The sequence below is a fragment of the Erithacus rubecula genome (genome assembly GCF_903797595.1).
Source record: "Erithacus rubecula genome assembly, chromosome: 10".
NCBI classification, from domain to species: domain Eukaryota; kingdom Metazoa; phylum Chordata; class Aves; order Passeriformes; family Muscicapidae; genus Erithacus; species Erithacus rubecula.
Window position 1 is genome coordinate 1,903,444 of NC_136662.1, and position 25,004 is coordinate 1,928,447.

General features: G+C 48.9%; 1 protein-coding gene across 2 annotated transcripts; it reads right to left on the minus strand.

Moving 5' to 3' along the window:
• Positions 1-254: 254 nt before the first annotated feature.
• Positions 255-24,276, minus strand: PGM1 (phosphoglucomutase 1). 2 transcript variants are annotated; one of them, XM_079314460.1, is made up of 11 exons: positions 23,970-24,276; positions 12,107-12,269; positions 11,148-11,294; positions 10,110-10,235; positions 9,405-9,595; positions 8,217-8,371; positions 6,649-6,764; positions 3,551-3,686; positions 1,790-1,973; positions 1,399-1,533; positions 255-490 (listed from the first exon to the last, which is right to left on the minus strand). In XM_079314460.1, exons 1-11 carry the CDS (start codon positions 24,213-24,215, stop codon positions 401-403), a joined length of 1,689 nt encoding a protein of 562 aa, XP_079170586.1. In that variant the 5' UTR covers positions 24,216-24,276; the 3' UTR covers positions 255-400. The 2 variants fall into 2 exon arrangements, with proteins under 2 accessions (XP_079170586.1, XP_079170585.1); XM_079314459.1 differs by lacking the exon at positions 23,970-24,276 and adding an exon at positions 15,761-16,142.
• Positions 24,277-25,004: the final 728 nt, after the last annotated feature.

The window sequence follows — 25,004 nt, forward strand, 5'->3', positions numbered from 1 at the left end:
TCCAAGGCTCTGACTGTCCACATTCAAGCAAACAAGCTCATCCAAACTAGGATCAAGTATTTGTGCTTCTTTCCCAGGAAAGTTTCCAAGATAGTAAAAAAAGCCTGTGAATGATTGAAGAATTTAGTGTTTCTGTTATTCCTAGAATCTTTTGTTTAAGGAAAAGCCAGGAGTCCCCAAAGGTTGTGTAAGGAGCATCACACCCAACCCACCAGCAGTGCTGGGAACAAAGAGGCAACAAAGGGGACAAGAGGTGCTGAGGGCTGGGGTTTATTGGCTATCCTTAGCAGCAAAACAGTGTTCTTAAATACAGGGAGAGAATCACTATTCCTCTTTCAGTGACAATTTGACCCAGGGAGGGGCTGTGCCTGCCCCAGTGCAGCTCCAGCACAGGCTGGCTCTATGTGATGACGGTGGGCCCCGAGCGGCCGGTCCTCTCGTGGAGCTGGGAAAGTTTCAGTGCAATGGAAATGAGAGGAGCCAGCATCACCTGCAGGGAGAAAGAGAGGGCTCAGAACTGCACAGCAGCACATGCAGCCTTGCCACACTGCATCTCCCAGCATGCAGGTCAGCCCTGGCCAAAGGCTGCTTTAGGCTCACAGCCTGAGCTCTGGGACCAGTGACAGGGATGCAGGGATGCTCAGAGAGAATCCCAAATTCCAGTGGTGCTGCTGCCACCCTCCCTGTGCTGTGTCCCAAAATCCATGTCAGCACAGGACAGGTAAATCCTAAGTTACCCTTGCTCTCAGAGTGGGATATTTTCAGTCTTTTTGTGAATTATGGCACAGTAAGTTAGGCACAAAGAGTCCAGAGAGTATTTGCTGGGGAACAGAGAATATCCTGAGTTGGAAGGATCCCCAAGGATCATGGAATTCAACTGCTGACCCTGCACTGAACCCCAACAATCCTCCCCTGTCCCTGGGAGCATTGTCCAAACACTCCTGGAACTCTGGCTTGGGGCTGTGCCTGTTCCCTGGGGAGCCTGTTCAGTGTCCAACCATTTTCTGTGTGAAAAACTCCTTCCTGATATCCAGGTTAAACATAAATACAAGAGGAGGACTCTTTTCCTCCAGTGCCTACAAGAGCTCAGCAGCATTTTTAAATGATGTTGTAGAACATTTACTGAACTTGGTACAGAGCAGGGCAGCCTCACCTTAGCTACAGCTGCACCCTGGGATCCCATTGGTTCTTTTTAAAGCAGGCACAGAAAAACTGTGCAGTGGCAGAGGCAGCTGTGAGGGATTCCCAGGAATACTCACACCACACTGCGCTTTTTTTTAATAATCCTACTTATACTAGGATGAAAGACACCAAAATTCCCAGCACCTCCACACAGTTCCAAGCAAAGCAGGGCTAAGACAGAGCTCAGCTCTGGCAGCCCTGAGGTGCAGCACCCACCTGTGGGTCTTGGTTGATCTTCTGAGCATCCTTCTCGTAGCTGTCGATGTAGAGGCGCACGGTGGCCCCGGCGCTGCCGGTGCCGCTCAGCCGGAAGATGATGCGGGAGCCGTCGGAGAAGATGAGCCTCAAGCCCTGCCCAACACAGGAGGGAAAAGCCTCTCAGCTCTGGGCTCCTGGGTAGCCAAGGTGTTTTCCATGATTCCTGCACCATCCCTTCTCTTTAGGGAGCCACAGAAAGCTCCTGTGTTAAGCTCTTCCCACTCCTAAAGGGATTAATATCTGTCCTAACCCACTGGAGAACTTGAAACAACAACCAGGGACTGATGACAGCATTCCCAGCCCTTCATGGAAACAGGAGATGGGAGAGCCCTCCCAGCTCTGTGCCCACCTGGTTCCTGGAGACACTGCCATCCACAGGGTCGTTGTACTCGAAGTTGTCAGCTTTCTCCACCGTGTAGGACTTGTCCCCACTCGACAGCTGCTTCCCCACGAAGGAGCGGTCGAACATCACCGACTCCAAATCCTTCATCATTTTATTGGCAGCATCTGCATCCACCTCCTCATAGTCATACCTGCAGCCAGCACACACACAGGGTCAGGGAGAGGAGGATGCAGTGAGTTGTGATGGTTTGGGGTGCCCTTCTCCAGCTCTGGGGTGTTCTCTGCTCCCAGCCTGGAGGGGGACACAGGCAAACCAGGCACACACAAGCACCAGGACACTGCCCAGAGAAGCAAAGTCCAGGTTGGACAGGGTTTGGAGCAACCTGGGACAGTGGAAAACGTCCCTGCTCATGGCAGGGGGTGGGACTGGATGGTTTTAAGGTCTCCCCCAACCCAACCCAGTGTGGGATTCTGTGAGAAGAGAGGAGGATCTGTGTGCAGCACTACAGGCACATCCACACAGATCCTTGGGATACAGCACAGCTTCTCACAGGCATTTGGTGCCAGGAGATGAAAGCACCAAGTGCTGTCTCACAGTGAGTATCACAGACTGAGGGCCAGGGCCAGTATCCAACTGGCTGCCAAGAATTTCCTGCAGTTCTGCCCACAGCTCCCTCATGCTTACTGTGAACACCCTCAGTGCATCCCCACAGCAGTGACTGCACCAGGAAAACATCCAGTGCCAGCTTTGATTCCCTGCCTGGGTAGGAGAGGCAGCAGAGAGTGGCTGGAGCCCACTGCAGGATCCCAGATCCCTGTTCCTGCTGCCTGCAGGATTTGTGCTGCTCTGTTTGCTTCTGACCCTGTGCTCTGACACAACCCTCGAGTGCTAAAAGGCTCCTTTTTATCCTAGACTTTGGCATTTTCCCCCAGGTTTCCATGCCTCAGATGTCTGCTGGCTTTGCAGTGAGCAGGGGACAGGGAAGAAAAAAAAAAAAAAAACAACAAAGGAAAGGCAATTTCTTCCACTTGGCAATTTGAGATGGAATTTTCATGTAGACCTTCAAGCTGAAAGATTTTTGATTAATGGTTTCACAGTGTTCCCACCTCTGCTTGTGTGCAGACTGGTTCCCATTCCTTCCATACCCATATTCCATATCTACTGCAGCTGCACACCACAAAGGGTGAATCCCCTTTTCATGGTACCCCAAGTGCTCAGGGAGTTTTAAATTACTGCAGTTCAAATAGCAATGGCATGACAAAACAGCCCCAAGGTGACACAGCAGTGCCATCAGGGCTCTGCTCTGACCCAGGACAGGGAATGGTGATCCTGGAAAGGCTGAGCTGGGACAGACTGGGCAGAGCAAAAGGAATAAAATAGGAATTTATTGAAAGGATTCACCTTGGGCAGTGCAAGAGCCTGGCCAGGGCTGCACCCAAATCAAATCCAGGATGGATCCTGCTTATCATTTTTACACTTTTATAAGTTTGGGTTCATACTGGGGTCAATTATCCACGCACAGCCCCAGGCTATGAAGTCTCAGCCCCTGGTTTGCCCCTTCCCTTCACTGCTGTTTATGATTTTTGGGTTCCAGCTGTCCTTGATTCTCCAGCTGGGAAGGAATTGTTTTGTCACTCCCCTGTGAAAAGAACTCACTAACACCTAACATGAACTTTCAGAGTTCCACACCAAGCAGCAGAGAATCTAAAAAACATCAAAGCTAAAAGCCAAGGCATCAAAGGGAGGTGTGAGGAGCACTTTGCCCACCTGGTGAAGAAGTTCCTGCCATACTTCTGCCAGTGGTCCTTCATGATGTCCTCCACGCTCTGCTTGCGGGCGGCCAGGATGGAGAGCCAGGCCAGCACTGCCCACAGCCCGTCCTTCTCTCGGATGTGGTCAGAGCCTGGGGAGCCACAGCACACAAATCCCCACTCCTCTCACACCACAGCCCCACCTCAGCTCCTCTCCCCATCCCCTGGCACAGCTCACAAGGGGGAAGCATTTCCAGAGCTCCATCCCTGTTAAAATGGGTCAGGATCTCATCTGCTGCAGCTCCAGCCCAAATGAAAGGCTTGGCATCTTTTAACACACACACACTCATTGTTCACACATCCTTAACTCTGTTCTCAAGGAAGGAATGGGGAATGCACAGTAAAAAAGGCTTCAAATAAAAAACAAAAGGCAAATGTAAAGGAGTAACTTGGGAAGAACATCAATTCCTCAGCAGCTGTTGTGACCTGTCTGCCAAGGAGCACCCTGGGATCAGCTCCTGGCCAGCACCAAGGGGAAGGTCAGATCTCCTGGGGAACCCAACCCCAACAACCCCAAAATCACCCCAGAATGGGAGAGAGCAGCAGGGCAGGGAGCACCAGCCATGGGGCTGGCAACAGCAGGGCAAGGCGAGGCTCCATCCACCTGCAGAGACCAGGAGAGACTCCAGCCTGCTCTCACTGGGGGCTGGAAAAGCCCCTCTGGGCTAAAGGAGGATCCACAGAACCCCAGAATGGCTCAGCTTGGAAGGGAACACACTGGGCTGTCTGGTCCAAGCTCCCTGCTCAGGCAGGGCCATCCCTGGGCCCAGGACTCTATCCAGATGTTTGACTGTCTCCAGTGAGGGACACTGCACACCTCCCTGGGCTTTCTGTCCCACACATTCAGGAAGTTCTTCCTCGTGTTCTGGTGGAATTTCCTGGGCCTCAGTTTGTGCCTGTTGCCTCTCATTGTGGATTCCCCCAAAGCTGGCACTGCAAGGAGAGCATGAAGCAGCCAGGGCCAGCCCAGCCTTGCCCTGGAAGCACAGCACTGACCCCTTGGGAAACCTGAGAGGTGCTGGACCTTACACAGCCCCCAAATTTAATGGGATCAGATGGCCCAGAACACTCCCAGCCCCCCTCTGTGCCTCTGGCACACCAGTTTCATCCTGTAGCCCACAGATGCAATGTTTTCTCCTTCCCACTCTAGAAAACCTCCAAACAGGTATTAAAGAAATCCCAGGACACTGCAGAGCTGCCATGCCAGCTCCTGAAGGAGTGCCAGGCTGGGAATCCTCTGGGAAGGGCTGGGGGCAGGGCAGGGGTTACTTGGTGCTTTGCACAAATCCCACTGTTGTGGAGGTGGCCATAAATTATCCCCACAGTCCCTCAGGGCAGGGAGAGTGGGCAGAGGTGATGCAGAGGAATGCTAAATAAACACCAGTCCCATGTGATGTATCAACTTATTGCTGGAATAAAATACCCAGGGAAGCAAGCAGGAATTCTGTCATGTCACATTACTCTAATTGCTGCTGGACTCCAGTCCCACTGCCTCACAGTTTGTTTCAATTTTTACTGGGTCTTTTGGCTGCTCCTTCACCTCTCTCCCCTTCAACACCCCCATCCTGTCCAGCTCTAAACAACTCCTCATTAACTTCCTATCAACCAACCCTCCTCACCTTTCTTCATTCCTTTTTCCTTCCTAAGTGCATTTGCATTGTAGAGCAGTCCAACACTCCTGGGCCCTTTCCCAATCTGCTCCCCCAAACTGCTCCAGCTCCCTCCCACCACTGGGATGTGCTGCTGCCTGGCCAGAATCCCAAACCTCTCTCTCAGCCCCTGCTGCCACTGGGATCACTTTGGTTTGGGAGACAGTCCCTTCCCTGCTGGGGGATGGAGAGAAACTCAGCTTGGTGCTCATACAAAGGTGGAAACAGTTTTGGGGAGCTGCTCATTTGAGACCATCTCCCATCAACAGCTCCAGGAATTTGGTTTATTTATCTCCTGAAGCACCAGTGCCCTCTCATTAGACAAGGATATAAACTCAGCACATGCTGAAATCACTCAGGGCAGAACTCCAGAATCATTCTTTACTCATTATTTACTTCAAGTTTTCTCTACAGACATACCAGGTTCTCTGAAAATCACCTTTCCTTCCCAACCCCCAGCCAAATCCCAGTCCCACATATCACAGTAATATCTGACTGCAAAATTACTGTCTCTGGAGACTGCTCAGCCCCACAGCAAGCTGCTCTCCCCCAGAGCTGTGATCCCATTTCCTCAGCCCCAGCAAAGCTGGGCTAATCCTTTCCTGTCAAGCTGTGCATCCCAGCTCCTCAAAGCACTTCACTCCAGGTATTTGGGGGTTTAAGGCACCCACACACCAGCTAAAAGGTTTTTCTGGAGTGGTGGAATGAAAACACACAAGGTTTGAGTGAGAAATTCCCTCAGGACCTTGTGCCTTGCATATCCCACCAGAGATCCTTAGAGAACAGGAAAAACATCTCAGGGAGAATTCAGATAAAACTCAGCCTTTGTGCAGGAATCAGCTGCTGATTCAATGCCCTGCACACCCCCAGTAAATTCCTTGTGATGTTCACTTTGTTTCTCAGTAACTCAGTAACTCACTTAGACTGTTCAAAGGCAAGTGTTAATTTAAACTTTATAAATCATACCTTGTTTTCAGAACAGGAAAATGAGGGTCCTATTAAGCTCAGAGATTTAATAGTGACCTGAAACCTTCCCTAATAAAACTCCATGCTCCAAATCGTATTTCTTTCCAGAAATGAAAACATTGAGAAGGTTTTCCTGGCCACCAAGGGTTGAAAAATACATTTAGCATTGCATTAAATCCCCACAGACTCAGTGACCAGGCTACTAAAGAGGCCCCAAACTTCCTGCCTATCTCCACGTGCCTTCCTGGAGAACTGGAGGAGAAGGAGCTCCTGCCTCACAAAATCTTTAGCATTGTGTTCATCTCCACATTAATTCCTCTAAGGCTTTTTTTATATTTTAATATTTTATAATGAAAGATAAAATCCCAAGCTCTAAAAATAAACAACTAAGAGGAGGAACAGCACCTGATCGTGGGTGATTTTGGGAATGCTGACTTACCAGTCCCAAAGCTTTCCTCTCCACACAGAGACAGTTTGTTTGCATCCATCAGGTTTCCAAAGAACTTCCAGCCTGTTGGAGTCTCATACAAAGCAATCTTTGTAGCCTGGGCCACCCTGCCAAGGTAAGAAGCCAAGTCACATCCCTGGATTCTGAAATGGGATCAGCAGCTCCCCTGGGGGGCCACTGAAGGCACTGGAGGGAAGGGATTTACATTCCCCATTTCAAAGAGAGGCTTCTGCCTTTCTTAGCAGACACCTGTCCTTCAAACCAGGACAATCACTCAAATTTGGAAGCTTTCTCCAAGACCTCAAGTCAAAAGCAGTGTTCCCTTGTGGGCCAGTGACAGAAAGCTCCAAACTGCCAGGCTTTAGGATTCCAACATGTCACATCCCAGGTGGGGCTGAATCCATTGAACCTCACTGCTGCTCTGGCAGTGCTGTGTGCTCAGCAGACACAGGGACAGACTCAGTGACATCCCGGGGGAGGAAAGGGGCATTCCCTGGCTGGGCAGGGCTCCCTGCCTGTGCCCTCCCCAGGGCTGGTACCTGGGCAGGGCTCTGTGCCCTCCCCAGGCTGGGCAGGGCTCCCTGCCTGTGCCCTCCCCAGGGCTGGTACCTGGGCAGGGCTCTGTGCCCTCCCCAGGCTGGGCAGGGCTCTCTGCCTGTGCCCTCCCCAGGCTGTACCTGCCCAGTGCTCCTTTCCCTTCCCTCCAGGTGTACCTGCCCAGATCTCCCTTTCCCCTCCCCAGGTGTTCCTGCCCAGCTCTCCCTGCTCCCCCTGTACCTGCCCAGGTGTCCCTGCTCCCCTGTACCTGTCCAGAGCCCCGCTGGTGGGCATGCTGTACCTGCCCAGGTGTCCCCTCCCCCTGTACCTGCCCAGGTGTCCCCTCACCTGTCCAGGGCCCCGCTGGTGGGCATGCTGTACCTGCCCAGCTCTCCCTGCTCCCCTGTACCTGCCCAGGTGTCCCCTGTACCTGCCCAGGTGTCCCCTCCCCCTGTACCTGTCCAGGGCCCCGCTGGTGGGCATGCTGTACCTGCCCAGGTGTCCCCTGTACCTGCCCAGGTGTCCCCTCACCTGTCCAGGGCCCCGCTGGTGGGCATGCTGTACCTGCCCAGGTGTCCCCTGTACCTGCCCAGGTGTCCCCTGTACCTGTCCAGGGCCCCGCTGGTGGGCATGCTGTACCTGCCCAGGTGTCCCCTCCCCCTGTACCTGTCCAGGGCCCCGCTGGTGGGCATGCTGTACCTGCCCAGGTGTCCCCTGTACCTGCCCAGGTGTCCCCTCACCTGTCCAGGGCCCCGCTGGTGGGCATGATGTACCTGCCCAGGTGTCCCCTCACCTGTCCAGGGCCCCGCTGGTGGGCATGCTGTACCTGCCCAGGTGTCCCCTCACCTGTCCAGGGCCCCGCTGGTGGGCATGCTGTACCTGCCCAGGTGTCCCCTGTACCTGCCCAGGTGTCCCCTGTACCTGCCCAGGTGTCCCCTCCCCCTGTACCTGCCCAGGGCCCCGCTGGTGGGCATGCTGTACCTGCCCAGGTGTCCCCTGTACCTGCCCAGGTGTCCCCTCACCTGTCCAGGGCCCCGCTGGTGGGCATGCTGCGCGCGAAGCCGCGCACGCCGCTCTGTTGGAAGTAGGGGATGCTCAGGATGTTGGCGGCGATCACGGCCACCGAGTCCGAGGGGTTGACAAAGAATCCATGCTTGCCCAAAATCATGTTCCTGTCCTGGGGGACACAACAGGTGTTGGAAGGATAAGGACTGACAGCAAGGTGTCACAGGTGTGTGTGTGTGACAGAAAGATGTCTGCAGGTGGAGTTTGAAAAGGGATATGAATGAAAGAAAGTTTTGATATAGAAAAAAAAGAATTGCTGAGCCAGTTTTAGTGGATAATTAGAAGGTAAAGGTTGAGTGAGTTGGAAGGGGTTTTTATAGCTCAGAGCAAAGGATAAATGTCAACAAAATTCAAAACAAAATCTTAAACAAAAGATGTAAATCTACCTCAAACAAAAGATGTAAATTTAAGTAAAACAAAAGATGTATTTCTACCTCAAACAAAAGATGTAAATTTAAGTAAAACAAAAGATGTAAATCTACCTCAAACAAAAGATGTAAATTTAAGTAAAACAAAAGATGTAAATCTACCTCCAACAAAAGATGCAAATCTACCTTGAACAAAAGATGTAAAGCAAAAAGATTTTCACAGAACAGAAAGCCGATGTTGCAAGTAGAAAAAAAGAGATCAGAATGTTTCACTGCAAGAAAACTGAAAAACAACTTCTAGCTTAAACTGTGACATAGTAACTTTTTGTGGTTGGAGAATAGTAACATGGGTATGGTAATGTTAGTAGTTAAGATAGGCTATAGGTAATTGTAAAAGTATTGATTGGTTGTCATGTATTAGAATGTTCAGCAAAGAAAAGTAAATAATGCATTGTAACTTCTCAGCCCCCTGCTCAGCCCAGGGCCCAGCCCACAAACCCAACAATTCCCAGAGAATTTCTGAAATAAACACAGAGCTTTGCAGAAGTTACACACTCTGTAGTGTTTCACCTTCCTGCTGATTTTTTAAAAGTTATTTAAATACAGTTTGGGCTTATTGACACAGTATCCAATTATTTCTGAGGTAGAAAACTGTAGCAAGTTGTTCACTTATGATTACAGAGGATTTCACTCATGATTACAGAGGAGAGAGGGAGAGAAAAAGTGTCCCCAGAGTTGGTTAGAAGGTTAAAAGGGAATTCTGAGCAGTTCTTTTACCCCATCTCCATCAAAGGCAGCTCCAAAGTCATACTCTCCTGTCTTCATGGTCTGCACCAGGTCAGCAGCATAGGTCAGGTTGGGGTCAGGGTGGTGGCCCCCAAAATCCTCCAGGGGGGTGCAGTTCACAGCTGAATTTGCTGGGGCTCCCAGCTCCTCACACAGGATCTTCTTCACATAAGGGCCCACAACTGTCTCAGCAGAACAGAGAGAAGGAGATGGGTGAGACCTCAGGCACAACCACCATGGCACCACCCACATCAGGCTGCTCAGTTTGGGTCACTTTAGGTGCTTTGTGGTTTAGGAGCTCACATCAAAATCCTCCCCATCCCTGCAAGTGTCCCAGGCCAAGCTGGACAGAGCCTGGGGCAAGCTGGGCTAGTGGAAAGTATCCCTGCCCATGGCAGGAGTGGAACTGGATGAGCTTTAAGGTCCCTCCCAAACCATTTCAGGATTCATGAAACATTTCACAGAATCTAGAATGATTTGAAGGAACCTTCAAGATGAGCTCATTCCAACCCCTATAAGACAACACTTGACAAAACCACAAGACATAAAAAGTTTGCTCCCAAAGAGACAAATCAATATGCTACAAACCAAACCCCAAACTTGCAATATAAATTCTAGAGAACACCTTCCTGTGTGAAGCAGGTGGCAAATCCCCAAGGACACCTGAGGCCACCCCCCAAGCCCAGCCCCTTTTACCCCCGTGCATGGCATCGATGCGAATCTTGAGCTGGTTCTTCCCTGACAGCAGCTCCTTCAAGGCACTGAAGTCAAAGATACTCCTCAGCATGTTGGCATAGGCTTCCACAGAGTCCACAATTTCCACTGGAAAACAGAAGGGATCAACCCTGCCAGCCTGGAATTGTGATTACCAAGCCCTGTTGCTGTGCTCAGGGTCCTCAGAGCGAACAAAAGCACAAAAGCCCTTGAACAACCCAAAGAATTAAAATAGGAATAAATTTATTTACTGGCTTTCACTGCTAATCAGCTCACAATGGACCAACAAAATCCCTAAGGCAAACTCTGTTCCCAGTAAAGGCTTTCTTCAAGAGGGTTCAATCATGCTTCAATTAAATTTAAAAGTATGTATATCTTTAATTTCCACCAAAGTCAATGGGAAATGTGAGCTTAATAGTTCAAAAAGTTGCACCTTTGCAGCCAACATAAAAACAAAATACAGCATAAAAATTCTACTACAAAGAAATGGGGACTGAGAGAAACACCAATTTTTAGTATCTTTTAAGTTATCTCTTTGTTAATTACAAGCATCAGGAGATGGTAAAAAACTACTTGCAGTATTTTTAAAAAGTCTTTTTAAAATTTATTTTCATATTTCACTGCTGACTGACAAAAGTCACACGTGAAATGCAACAGTTTTTTCACTCACAGGGATAACTTTTATATGTGAAACCATGGAAAAATATCAGTTGAAAGATTCAACTCTGTAATTTTTAATTAGGAAAATGCACTGTAACTGCATTTTTCTGTTGTCAAGTACATGTTTGCCTTGCAGAATAAACAGCCTTTGATTTTAGGGAAGTTTGATGGATCAAGATTTTGCTACTGAAGTAGAAACTTCTGTAGGACAGAAAATTCTATAAATCAAAATCAACAAATAAATAAATGCCAGGAGCAATGTCCTCATTGGGATTATGGAACAAATGAGGAGGAGAGGTCAGAATGGCAACAGAAACACCACAATTCCTCACCTGGCCAAGAGGAAAAACATTTATTTACCTGTAAATGGCTTAAATTTGTTCTCCAAGTCAAACTGCTGCTTCCCAATGGTGCCCAAATCCACCTGGAGGTCTGGGCAGATTGCATATTCCTCAATTTTCTTGCTGATCTGGAAAATTTTATCAGTGATGGCTTCAGGAGCAGGACCTGTAAAATGAAATGGGCAAGGGGAAGGTGTTACAGAATCCAGCAAGGGGAGGGAATTTCAGGAATAAAACAAAGAGCTGGGCTGGGAGAGGAACAGCAGGGAATGAGGGGAGCAGAGCATCACCTGCTCCATTAGGGCACTGATTCCTGGGATATGGACAGGAGTTTGGATTCTGGCGTGGACACAATAAATAAATTAATAAATTAATAAATGATAGTAGTGTTGGAACCCTGGCCACTGAGAATTTTGTGATTTCTGTGCTGACAGGCACTGACCCCCAGGAGAACACTGCATTTGACCTGAGGCTGTGGAGAAAGTTTCCAAAATTGAATGATAGAACTGGGATTATGGGTGTGTAGTTTAAATAATAGTGTGTAATATCACATGGTGAAAAACTTAGATTTAAAGGGTTTAGAATATAGTAATATATATAAAGCAAGATAGAGGTTTTAGGGCAGAGGTTTCTTCACATTGTTTATGGATTTGGGTGTTATTTTTTCATTGCATAGAAAAGTTTGTATTGCAGATCAGGGGTGGTTGGTTATTAGGCTATAAGTAAAAATAATTTAGATGGCATTTCTTAATTGGATAATTTATCCTTAAAAGGCCTCGTAGAGAGAGACACACAACTCCATTTTTAGCTTGTTAGCTTGAAGTGCTGCAGAACTCACTGTTTGTAACAGAGATAAGAACGAACAAACACGAGTGCAAACAAGCAATAAACAAGCAATAGATGCATTTAGTCCTGAGCCTGGCAGAAAAGGACGAAGCTCGACAGGAACAGCAATAAAAGCAAAGCCCAGGTGCTGACCTCCGTTGGCGATGTTGAACTTGATGCCGAAGTCCCCGCTGGGCCCGCCCGGGTTGTGGCTGGCCGTGAGGATGATGCCGCCGATGGCTTTGATCTTGCGGATGATGCAGGACACGGCGGGCGTGGACAGGATCCCGTTCTGCCCAACCACCAAGCGCCCGATCTGAGGGGAGGGGCAGAGCACAGCCTGTCAGGCCAATCCCACACCCAAACCCAAACCCAGAGTGCCGACAAAGAGCTTCACAGCACGTGTGCATTAGGGGCAGAAGTGAGCCAGGACACAGACTCTCATCTAACAACGTGAAAAGGCTCCTGGTTTATTCTTCCTTACAGCTTTGCCACCCTGACTCACTACAGCAAGGGTCCAGCTGCAGGCTCTGGCTGCTGGCTGTTTCCTGCTGGACTCTGCATGCAAATGTTGGTTTGCAGACTCTGAACACAGCCTTCACCTGGCTCAGCTGTGACTGCAAACTCCAACTCCATCAGACCCACACTGACCTCACATCTTCTACTGCAGCAACTCCCTTTCCTTGTTTCATTCTTCTCTGCATCTCTCTGGATTGTTCCCTCACATCACATCTTTTACTGCAGCAACTCCCTTTCCTTGTTTCGTTCTTTGCATCTCTCTGGATTGTTCTTTCTTCCTCCCAGCTCCTCTACCTCCTCAAGGGTCTCTTCCTCAAGGGTCCTCTCTGAGCAGCCAACCTTTTATCACATTTATCTTTATTAGTCACAAGCCATTAAGGGCAAGGCCGTTTCTCCTCTTTGGTAATTAGTACAACTGTGATTTATCAGGTGAAATCTCTTCTTCTACACCTCCAGAGCACAGCCCTGTTCCTGCCAAAGCTCCCCATGGTGCACTGACCCCCTGTATAGCATTTTACTCCATCAGTGCTGCACATGGATGTACTGAAGGGCTGAGCTCTCCACAGGCATTAAACCACAAAAAACCAGCATTGCCTCTGGCTGTGGTCTCCAAATTTGCCTTCAAAACACACACTGGGGCAGAGAGAAGCCAAAAGAACACAGAACTTGAACATCCTGGGAGCAGCTGCAGATCATTCCTCAGAGCAGGCAGCTCACCTCCTTCCCATCAATTCAGGGATATCACTGAGACTGGATCCAGAACAGTGTGCTGAACAGCACACCAACATCAGAATCCAGGCAATAACCCAGGAGGTGGATAATTCCCTGGAAGAACACACTCCTTCCACAGCCCCCAAATGAGGTGACAGGATTTAAAACCACACCAGACTGCTCTGCAGCAGCTGAGGGGGTCAGACCCAGAACAGACTGGGAAAAGAGGAGGGATTTCATTCAATCAGGAGCTGAGGCAGGAATCAAGAGGAGCATTGCCAGGCTGTGGTGGGTGCTGAGCCAAGGGCACAGCATGGCTGTGATTCCTGGCCCCTGGCACTGCCAGGTGCTAAGCCCCAGCCTCGCTGCCCATCAGTTATTGCACTGTCCATCTGTCACAGCCCAGAGCTGCACCTCTAGCACAGAGCAGCAGAAATGTGAAAAAGCACTTTACAAACCCAAAGTGAGGCCCTGCCTTCAGCTACCCACACCAGCTCACACTGGAGCCCTGACTGTGCCCATGCACTGATCACTCATTTATTGCACTCCTCACATTTCCCATGCACTGATCACTCATTTATTACAGCTCATGTTTCCCATGCACTGATCAATCATTTATTGCACTTCTCACATTTCCCATGCACTGATCACTCATTTATTGCACACCTCACGTTTCCCATGCACCAATCACTCATTTATTGCCTCCACAGGGCTGGCTTTTCCCCCACTCTCAGACACACCTTGTCTTGTGCTTTATTCTGGCCTCCAAACCTTGCTCAGTTTCTCTGAGAATTCACAGGAGCTGCAAGAAGCTCCTCTCCAACACTTGCCCTCCTGCTCCCCAGTTTCCCTCTGAGGGTCATGTTCTGCAGCACCCCTGTGCATCAGTGCCCCAGAAATGCTGCAGAGGAAGGAAAACCAAGATATTTTCCCTGCCAAAGCAGGGAGCAGCTGCAGGAGAGCTGGATGAACACATCAATCCCCTGTCCTTGCCCACCTGAACTGCTGCTTTTCCCCACAGCAAGGAAGGAGAGGAAGAAACACTCATCTCCACGGGAGCTGCTCTGTGATTTGGCTGCTCCTTGGCTTCCAGAGGTTTTCTGGCCATTCAATTCCCCACTCAGCCAATGCTAAGTCTTTGTGGTAAGCACTGGGAAGGTTGCTCAGTGTAACAATGTGCTGAACCATTTACACTTAATCCTTCTGGAGTCTGTGGAATTCCTTATGAGCAAAACCTCAGGCTGCAATGCTGGAGAAACACCTTTCATGGAATTGTCAAAACAGACCCACTTTTGGGTTACAGCACTTCAAAACCATTCAGGCAATAATTCCACCTTGGTTTTACTGAAAGCCCCATTGGGATGCACACAGGGACCTCCTGCAGCCCCTCCTCCCCCAGGAACACTGGGAACAGCTTTTCCAGCCATGGAATTTGGTGGCTGCAGCTCCAGGGTGTCCCCAGCCCATCCCTTTCTGTGCAGGAGATGCAGCACAAGCCACCAGGAGCACAACACTGACAAGCACCAGCCAGACTGAGGAGAAAAATCCATGGAAAATATCCAAACCACCCCCTAAATCCCTAAATTTAGGCAGACCTGGGCCCAGTGCTGGAGAGAAAAGTCTGAGCTGGTGAAGAAGAGCCTGATCTCCCCCTCCCCAGCAGATCTCTCCTGGTGTCAGGCACTCCAAGCCTGGCTCTGTGCACATTTTCCAGCTCTTCTCCTCTGCCCATATACTGATTTCAAAGGAAAACATTATTTTTCAATGCCCGAAGATTCCCTTCCCCAAGATAGAAAATAAATCAATTTTTAAAATAAATGAATAAAATTCTCTCACCCTATTTTCCCATTCACTACTAATTACACTGTCCTAGTCTGGTTTTTTGTCAAACAAATTCCTAAAATCCAGGTCCCTTTGCACAAAGTTTGCTCTGCACTAAGAGATCCAGGACAGACAGCAGAGCCTTTTCTTCTTAAAAAGCAGAATTAAATAAAGACAAAAGCCTCTTGCATGAACCATGATCTACCACAAACACACAAACCTCTTGCTCTGCTTCCAAAACAGAGAATTCCAACACAACTGAGCTCCCTATAAAGGCTGTCACTCACTTGCTGACTCTCATATCAATTTTCAAAGGCTCTCTGAGCATTTATCCCACAGCCACAATTTACACCTGGTGAGAAATGCAAAACATGGTTGTTTCTTCTCCTTTGCCACTCCGGTGGCTCTCCCTGCCACTGCATTTCTGAACAATATCAGGGGTTTATATTCTCATGAAGAGTGAAAAATCCACATGTGCCAACAGCTTGGGGCATGTCAAAGCACAAAACAAGAACACACAAACCCCAGGCAGAATTTATTTTCCTTTCTCCACGTGTATTCTCTGCCCAACTGCAACACTTAGAGTGAAGAAACATTAACTTCTGTACTCCCCACCTGATCTGCCTTAAAAACATCACTATTAGCAGTTGAATAAAACCTTTGGGGAAATCAAATCTCCCAGTGCCTAATTCCTGATGGATTTCTGCATTTCTCAGCCACACCCCACAGGAATTCAGCCCTTCAACATTTACCAACCCCGTTGGCAGCAGCCATTTGGACAATCACTTCCACTGCCGACTTATTGAGGTACCTCCCATCACCTCCAACCACCAGAGAGGCTCCTTGGCGATCTCTTAGGTCTATGGAAAAAAATATACTCTGGATAAAATTCTGCAAATAGTTCAGCTTGGATTCAAAGTAGGAGGTTTTCCTCCGCAAGCCGCTGGTTCCCGGTCTCTGGTCGCTGTAAGGAGCTGTTGGCACCGTCAGCAGAGGCAGGGGAGAGTCTTCCATCTCCTTTTTGCACACAGATGCATTTAAAAAGTCAAATATGCCAAAAATTAACCCCCAGCTTTGACAGAGCAAAGCCCCACCTATGAGACAGGAGTTCAGGGGAGCTGCTGGACACCCCAGAATAGCTCCTTGCACCTTCTGTAACCGGAGCCGTGTCCTCGCGCTTGCGGCGGGGATCAGTGTCAGGGAGAAGGCACAATTCCACACTGCTGTCCCTCACTGCAGGGCTGGCAAAGGATTCCTGTCCTCTCTGTCACCTCCTGGTTGCCCCAGGCACTGCTCCCAGCCATCCCATGGAGCCCAGCAGTGTCAATCCGGGTGGATCTCCCTCGGGCAGGGAGGTGGGAGCAGCTCAGCCCCGTTGGGATGTGCTGCTCCCACGTTTTTCCCAGATCTGCAGGGCAGTGCCAGGCCCAGCCTCACTCTGGAGGCAAACTTCCAGCAGGATCCTGCTGCAGCTATTTTGCAAAGTCTGGTGAGTTAAAGGTCACTCTTAAAATGGAAGGGAACAGATCTGTTACCTCCCGTTTGCTCATGCGACTCCTGCCCTGACAACCTGACTTCCCACAGCTCCCTCAAACTCAGGGAGAATTTCCAGCAGGAACAGCTGGTCAGCCTTTGGCTGGGAAACCTCATCAGCCTCAGCTGAACACCCCCAGCAAGTCTCACCCAGATTAAAACCACAAAAAACTAACAAATGTTTGAGAAAACTGCATCTAGTAATGCTGTTCATTGTGAGACAGCTCAAAACACCAAGAAAAGAAATTCTCAGCAAGGAACTGCTGTGAAGCCACATCTCCCCAAGCATGGGGAAGGTAAATGAAGGAAGGAAAAGTTGTGGACTCCCCATCCCTGGAAGTGTCCAAGGCCAGGTTGGGGCTTGGAGCAGCCTGGGATAGTGAGAGATGTCCCTGCACATGGCAGGGGATGGGATAGGATGGGCTTTAGGGCCCCTTCCCACCCAAACCATTCCATGATCCTAAAATTTCCTCCAAGCCTCTCTAACAACACTCAGAGTTCTCTGCCTGAGCTGCTGGAAACAATTTGTAGATATTACTGGAGCAGTTAAAGAACAGGCACTTGGCAATGATTCTGTTTGTCCCACTATTTAAAGCAGGAAAAAGGAGATGTGTGCACCCAGCTGAATTGAGACAGCTCTAAAGGTGCTCAGGGACTGTGGTGCTGATTCTGTCATTGCACCAATAATTGAAATACTTCCTTCCAAAGGAGATCACAGAGCCATAAAGGTTGGAAAAACCCTCTGGGATAATCCAGATAAACCCATAACCCTACCAAAGCCACCACTGACCATGTCCCCAAGATCCTGATTTATCCAGCAGCACATTAAAATGGAGTTGGATAATTTGTGTCAACCAACACATCTGTTATCCCAACAGTGAGACTGCCTGGGATGCACAGCAGAGCTGGTTTGTGTTTTATCCACCCACACTATTCCAGCATCTTGCAACTCTCTTTATTCCCATACAAAGGCCCAGGTTTCCCTCTAGTGGCCCAGAACCCAAAATCCAGCTCCCAAAATTACACCTGGCAGGAAAAGGCCTTTCCCTTCTTGCTGCCCTGGGAAATGCCATGGCATTAAGTGACAGGAGGAGGGCACAGGACAGCCACCAGCTCCTGTGACTGCACGTGGGATGCACTTGGATTTACTGGCAGGGAAAATCCTATGGAGGGTTGGAATTTGTGTGTAATTCAGTGATGTGGAGTAGAGGAATCAAACTAAATTAAGCAGGGGAGGAGGGTCATTCATGCAATCTTTATGTGCATAAAATGAAGCATGTTCTATTAAATGAAATCTAAAATACAGTATAAAAGGCACAGGGAGAAGGACAGCTACACCAACCCCACTCCTGGGGTGCTCATCTGCTCCCAGGATTTTCCTGGAACATCTGCACCACAGTTTGGGACAAACTAAACCACCAGTAACTGGCCAGCCAAGACTGGTCAGGGGCTGGGGATCACACAGAGGATTCAGAGGTGCAGAATGTCACCAAAGGAGGGTGCTGAGCACCTTTGCACTGGGGCAGGGACTGGGGAAAGGTCATTTGATCTGTGATCTGGGAGGCTGTGCTGGGGTGATGATCATTACAACATCACAACTGCATCAGTGACACCCAGGTCTCCTCCTGGAATCTGATCTAAACTGGTTTTGGAATCTTTTTCTCCAGTTAAGCCCTGCCAGTGCATAATTAGCCTTGCAGCTGGAAGTGCTTCTCTACAATCTGCTGGATATCTCCCTTGCTGGCACAGCAAACAAAGGGTTCATAATCCTCTTCCTGGCAACTCCTCACTTTAAAAATCCTTTGGCATTAGGTTCTGAGTGCCCTCTCTGCTACAGCAGCCAGTCCCAATGCTCTGAGCTTTTCCCTGTGGTCCTGTTTCCTGGATCTCTAATTCCCCATGGCAGGTGAGGGAATCTCCCTCTCTCAACAGCCAACCTGGCACAGACAGGGATATTTCCTAAGCCAGGTCTCCTTTTGCTCACACAAGAGCAGTACAAACTATAAACTAATTTTGGACTTTAATGATAGAAAGAGAACCAAGATTGTTCTGAGAGGACTTAAAGTCATCAAACATTGCAGAGTCAGAGCTCTTCCCATGGTTTAATTTCATGGTTCCTACTCATTCCCTCTCCCTGAGAGAGCTGTGTCATGGTTTTTCTGGGAGATGGAGTTTTCTTCACCTGGAGTCTTCCCCAAGCCTGGAACAAGGGGTAGGGTTAGAGCCAGACTATCCTAGTTCCTCACCCTGACTTCCTCAGCCTTCCCTCAAACTACAATTTTATATTTAGGCATTCAGGCAAGAAAAATAATAGTGGGGGGAACCCACCAGGGAAAGGCCAAACTGAGCAGCAATTCCCTGTTCCCATCCCCTGCTGTACCCAAGGTCCAGGGTGCCTTCTCCTCCTCTTCTCCTTTCATTCCTCTCCCAGCTCTTTGTCCCCATTCAGAGGGCAGATAAAGCCAATGTCCCCTCTGTGGGGCTGTGTTTAGCTGCAAGTTTCCTTTTCCAGCTTTGCAGGAATTTTTAACAGCAAGCAGCTGGTGACAGGCATCTCCTTCTGCTCCTTTTCTGTGGTCAGTCGAGAAGATACTCAGCCTGCAACTCGGGCAACAAATGGAATAAAACCATTTTACACTTCATCTGTGGCTCTCCTTTAAGGCAGAATCCCATCCCTTTAAATGCTGCCAGCCTGTCCCTGCACATTGGCCATAAGAGGGTGCCAAGAGCCCTGGAAAACCCCACAGATCAGCTGCCAAAACCTGGCACAGAGGATGACTCTGGTGCAGGCAGCCACTGCTGGGAATGGCATTTGGTAATGCCAGGACAAATGGAGCCCAAGGAAAATAAATAGACTGCAAGTGTGATATTGGTCATATAAGGAGTGCTGCTCCCACTGCAAAATGCTTTGTTTCTATTAAGAATTAATTAAAAATCTGAGTCTGGAAGTCGTTTCCCAGAGGGGAAAAAAATTATATTTGGCAGCATCTCAACATCACAAGTGCACTCACATATGAATCACTCTAGAATGAAGTGATTGTTCTGTTCCCACCACAGCTGAAAAGAAAAGTTGGGTGGCAGTGACAGGGGCTGAATGAATCCCCAGCTCCAGCTCTGTCCCACTGGAGGGGCTGAGCCTTCCCTTCCAGTTAAGCACACAGCAGCCACCAGGATTGTGAAACTTTCTGTTCAATGGTCACCCCCTCAAAGCATGCCCAAATCTGCATTTTATCTCTGCTGGCCTGCACCAGGGAAAGGGGAGGGATTCCTGCAGGATTTCCTCAATGCTCCAGGATTTCTGCCACCAGCCTGCTGAGTTAGAGCCCCTGGCCCTGAGTGCTCTTGGAAATCTGCACCTGAACCAAAAAAACACCTTCCACTACCCCAGGTGGCTCCAAGCTCTCTCCAACCTTGCCTTGGACACTTCCAGGGATCCACAGCTCCCCTGGCAAACCTGTGCCAGGGTCCCAGCACCCTCACAGGGAGGAATTTCTTCCCTACAGAAGGAGCTCAGCCATTCCTGCTGGAATCTCCCACCCCCAGACCAGATCCTGTCTGAGGGATGCTGCCCCAGCTCAGGACTTGTGCTCCCAGTGAGGCTTTATTTCCTTTCACTTACAATAAATTTCTTTTAAAATCAAGAAATGTTGGTTTTGATCCTGCCAACTGTGTTTGCCCTCTACACCACATCTGCTGTTTATTTTGTAACTCTGCAACTTGTACTATGTACTATAAGTGTACATGTTACACTTTTATTACTTCAGAATTCTTTGAACTTACTGATATCTAAGCTCTATTTATTTCTAAAATAGGTTTCAGCTCCTCATCTGAAGCATTAATCAATATTTTGGCCAGCTCAGGATCATGTCAGGGTGCATTTCTCAATCTGGTGAGCCCAAATTTGGAATAACACATGGATAGAGCTCTCCAGCCCAGCTCCCTATCCCAAACTTTGCCCTGACAAAGGGAGGCATTTCTGCCCTGCCAGCCCAGCTCCAGCTGAGGTGTGTGCTCATGCACAGTCATTGTCCCAGGAGATTACAGCTAAATCCCTGGTAGGATGAATTTCAACTCTGCCTGCTGGATTTGCAGAGATTAACAGCAAAGCACCTTAGCTCTTGCTCTGAGCTGGAGTTTCATGAGTGCAGAGTTTAAAATTCCAAAGGGGCACTGAAACTGGACAACCTGACCACTTAATCACCTTCCTCTGCAAACTGACATAAGCCAATTAACTTTACAGGCAAAAAGAGTCTAAGCTGGTGTAAAACTGGCTGTGAGAGCTGCTGTCTTCTAAAATCCAAATCATCTGCAGCCAGGAAATACCTACAAGTGGTATTTATTTCCTCACTTTAGATATCACATCTCAATTTTCCCTTCTGCCTCTGAGAAAAACAGCAACATAAGAAAATCAGAAACTGAGGATTTTCCTACTGGCCTGGAGGATCCAGCATCACCACGTGTAACCCTGGTACACAGGGGTTGTTTTTTGGAAGAATTTTCTTTATGAGCACTTAATTTTGATGATTTTAATCCCAGGAGGTTTCAGTCAAAGGGAAGATTTCAGTGGGAACTGGTCTGGGAGCTGTGGCAGAACAGCACAAATCAAAATGGAGCTACCAAAGGAGAGCAGTGACAAATAAATGCAACAGGTTTGAACATTTGGCTTCCCTGAGTAACTGAGGTGAGAAAAAAGTTAAAGCAGCCAAGGCAGGAACCCAAACTTCCTGGGGGAGAGGGCAGCATTTCTAACAAAAGCCCTGTTTGTCCTGCAGCTACTAAACAAAAGCAGGCTCTATTTAACATGCAAGGCACAGCCTGGCACTCAAAACACCTTCCAGCAACGTGCCTGAGTGTGGCAACTTTGCACTTAGAGAAATGTTCAGCTAGGAAGGAACCAAGGGCACAGGAAATTTGGGGAACAGCAGGTGACAATGTCACTGAATCAGCCTTGTGCTGCCTGTATGACCACACCTGGATTTAGAGTTTCTGTCATTTTGGATATAGAATTATTGAACAGCCACAATTCTGCTGATCAGTGATGCTCCAACAGGACCTGTGAAGAATTGATTTGTGGTATTAAACTCACCATGTGGGAATAATATCAAAGAAAAACTGGCACACAGAGCAAAACAAAGCTGGTAGGGTATATTGGATGCCATCTGGAAATGGCAAACAACTTCAGTTTACTTACAGAAATGCAAACTTTAAAAGAAGATAAACACCCCTTAATCTCATAACTACAAACTGAGTAGTTGCTACTCAAAAATAAATATTTAGTTGCATATTAACCATTCCAGGTGGAGACAAAATTCAAGCTAATTTTAGCATCCTTCCCTTTTATGGTGTAAAACTAAAGATCATTGGTTGTGGTCCTCGGGTCTGAGGACATTTAACCAGATTTCACCACCACGTGATTTTAAAGCATTCATCCAACACCTTTTAATCCTCAGCACCTGAAATGCACTTTTCCAGCAGTTTTCTTTAGTATTACTCAGCTTTTCTCAGCATGAGGCCACTGAGATTTCTCCCCAGATCTGGCTGCTGGAATCAGGAGATGTTTGAGTTCCAGCACCTGGACAAACCCACAGCTGCAGGAACAAGTTTCCATGTGCTGGTCCCTGTTCTGCAGGGCACTTTCTTACCATGAATGAAGTTGTCCATCCTTCTCTTTGAAGGGCAGGGAATTTCCAGTCATTTCATATTTACTATGAATAAAAGAGGGTTTTAAGAGACTTACTTAACTACACTGTGGAAACCACCAGGGAACTGATATTTGCAATTACTCAACCAACCAAACATTCCTTGAGCACTCCAAAACAAGGCAAACATATCAATTTTTTTTTTTAAACCAGTGCTTTGCATAAGAAACTCTCTGGTTTTAGTCACTTCATTTCTTGGTACCAGAGAATTTTGTTACTATTGAGTTTAGCAATGCAGTTCCTGCTCTTATTTAGGCCAGAGCTGCTCAAATGTAGCAAATATCTGTAATCAAGTTTCCCATGGCTTTGTCCTCTGTAGCTCACCCCACTGTACCTCTGGTTATTTATCCAGGCTTCACCTGCAGCTCATTTATTAACCCACACATTATTCCACACGTTTCCTTCCTCCACCTGCTGTTTTTTCCTGCCTTTTCCGAACACTTTCTGATTTTACAACCAATTCTGCCCCAGCATTCGGAATCCACGTGGACAAAATGCTCCAGGGCAAATTCCTGCGGGCAAGGGCAGCCCTTGGGACCCGCAGCTGCAGCTCTGGCAGCGAGCTCAGCCCTGCTGGTACGTGAGTGAGTGCACGATCCAGGGGAGGATCCCAGCCTTTCCCGGCCCTCCATGCTTCCCAAAACACCTCATCAGACCCCAGCACGGCTCTTCCCCAGGCCTCTGCTTCTGGGATGGAGCTGAAGTGTAAATGATGGAGAAGTCGCTGCCTGGAATGCTGCCACATCCTGCCAGGCCCAGGGTGCACATCCAAAAACCTGCACAAACTCACTTTTCGTCCCAGGGAATGAGTTTCCCACTCTGCTTATTCACAGGATCCACAGGGATCCTGTCTGTGTGTGCACTCTGGCAGGAATGCTGCATATTCCAACTCCAATCCCCTCCCAGAACAAATAAATAAATAAACCAGTGCCTGCTGCTTTTCCATGAGGGAAGGCTGCTCTATCCATCTCTTCCAGAGGTGCATGCAGCATCCAGGGATGCTGGGCTATGGGATCAAAGTTGAGCAGCTGCCACACATCACAAAAGACAAATTGCTACATGACTTTGAAAGAATCCAAACCAGTTCTTTGCTTCTTTATGCCCTAAGAAGGCAGCAATCCTAAATTATTATCTTTTGCCTGAGCAGTCAGTATTTACAGGCATTGGGGTTAGGGTTAGGGAATTTGAAATGGGTCACTCTGAGGTTAAGCAGCACCCTCAGCCCCTCTTTGTAATGAGGAAGAATGTTTGCTGCTGTTGGTGTCCCAGGAGAAGGGGATAGTTTTCATTTGGAAAAGAGTAAATGTAGGGGAAATCTTCCCTTTGCAAACTTGACTTCAGCACATCACATTCCCTGCTGGAGTTCCCTCGGGCCACCGAGTGACAGGAGCGGGACGAGGCACGGAGGAATCCCCCAGCAGTGAGATGCATTCCAGGCTGTGGAAGGGAACGCTGCTCCCTCCCTGCACGCCGCGCCGCTGGAAAACTCAACAGCCAGAATGGAGAAGAAGGAATCAGAGCAAAGCCGTGTTCGCTCCCATACCTCCACCCTGGCCAGTGTCCACTGACTCCGCAGGCGGGGAGAGGCTGCCGGGGGGTTTTGCTGCCTGTCCCACGCCAGCCCGTGTCACTCACCGCGTTAGCTGCACGCCGCGGGCACCGAGCGCCAGCGATTTCCGCCGGCGCAGCGGGCGGGAGGGCGGGCAGCGCATCCCGGAGCGCTCGGCGCTTACCCCGTTAGCGGCGGCGATGCGGACGATGAGCTGGATGGCGTCTCTCATGTAGAAGCGGCCGTCTCCCCCCACCACCAGCGTGGCTTCCTGGCGCTCGGCGGGCGGCACGGTGGCCAGAATGCTCTGGATGAAGTTCTCGGTGTAGTTGGCATTTTTCTGGAATACCGTCACCCGCTTGCGCAGCCCGCTGGTGCCCGGCTTCTGGTCGCCGTAGGGCTTGGTCTGCACGGTCACGATCCGCACCATGGCCGGCGCCGGGAGAGTTCCGGGAGCCGGGGGGAACCGCGGCCGCCCCGCCGCCGCCGCCCCGCGCCCGCCCCTTAAAGGCGCCCGCGCCCGGGGCGCTGCTCCGTGTGCTGCCCTGTCCTGTTCTATCCTCTCCTCCCCATTTCTATGCCAGCTTTTTGATTCCTTGCCAAGGAGGCACTCACCAGGTCGACAGAGTTTCAGTAGGCTTGCAAATGTTTTTGAATTTGATTTCTGATTTTCATCAGGCTTTGGTTTTGGATGGGAAGACTGGCAACAGGCATCGACACAAAAAATACGGAACTGCTGCTGCATTTGGGAAAAATGCGTGTGTGGATGATGAAGTTTCAGGCACAATTACATCCTTCCTGTGTTCCTGATCTTATTAATCGTGATTCCATACAGATGCATCAATTGCACACATGGAAGGAAAAGACTCTTCTCAATGAGTCACTTCCATGCCTCTTCATTGACTCCTCCATCTGCACCCCCAAAATTTCCACGTTCCCACCAAGCAGACATCCCCTAAACTACTTTTTTTTTTTAATGCATACTAGCTCACCAAACTATGTTCTCTGTTAAAATTACTTTTTTTGCTTGAAAATTCAATCACAGGGGAGTGAATACCCAGCTATTTTTCATCTAGCTTACAACTGAACACAAAAGAGATTTAGCATTAATTTTTAAAAGCATGTGAAGCACCAACAACATTTTTTCTCCACCCTGGCCCAGAAATGGGGACAGGGAAGGCCAGCATTAGAAAAGCCTTGAAGAAGCTGAATAATGCAC

Bases quoted from the DNA above. Each gene is read 5' to 3' on its own strand.
- PGM1 (XM_079314459.1), bottom strand. From the start codon at position 16,018: ATGGAAGACTCTCCCCTGCCTCTGCTGACGGTGCCAACAGCTCCTTAC. The intron at 12,270-15,760 runs GTTGGTAAATGT...CCCTCCCCTCAG, and splicing joins AAATGGCTGCTGCCAACGGG to ATCGGGCGCTTGGTGGTTGG. The intron at 491-1,398 runs GTGGGTGCTGCA...TTCTCCCTGCAG, and splicing joins AGATCAACCAAGACCCACAG to GTGATGCTGGCTCCTCTCAT.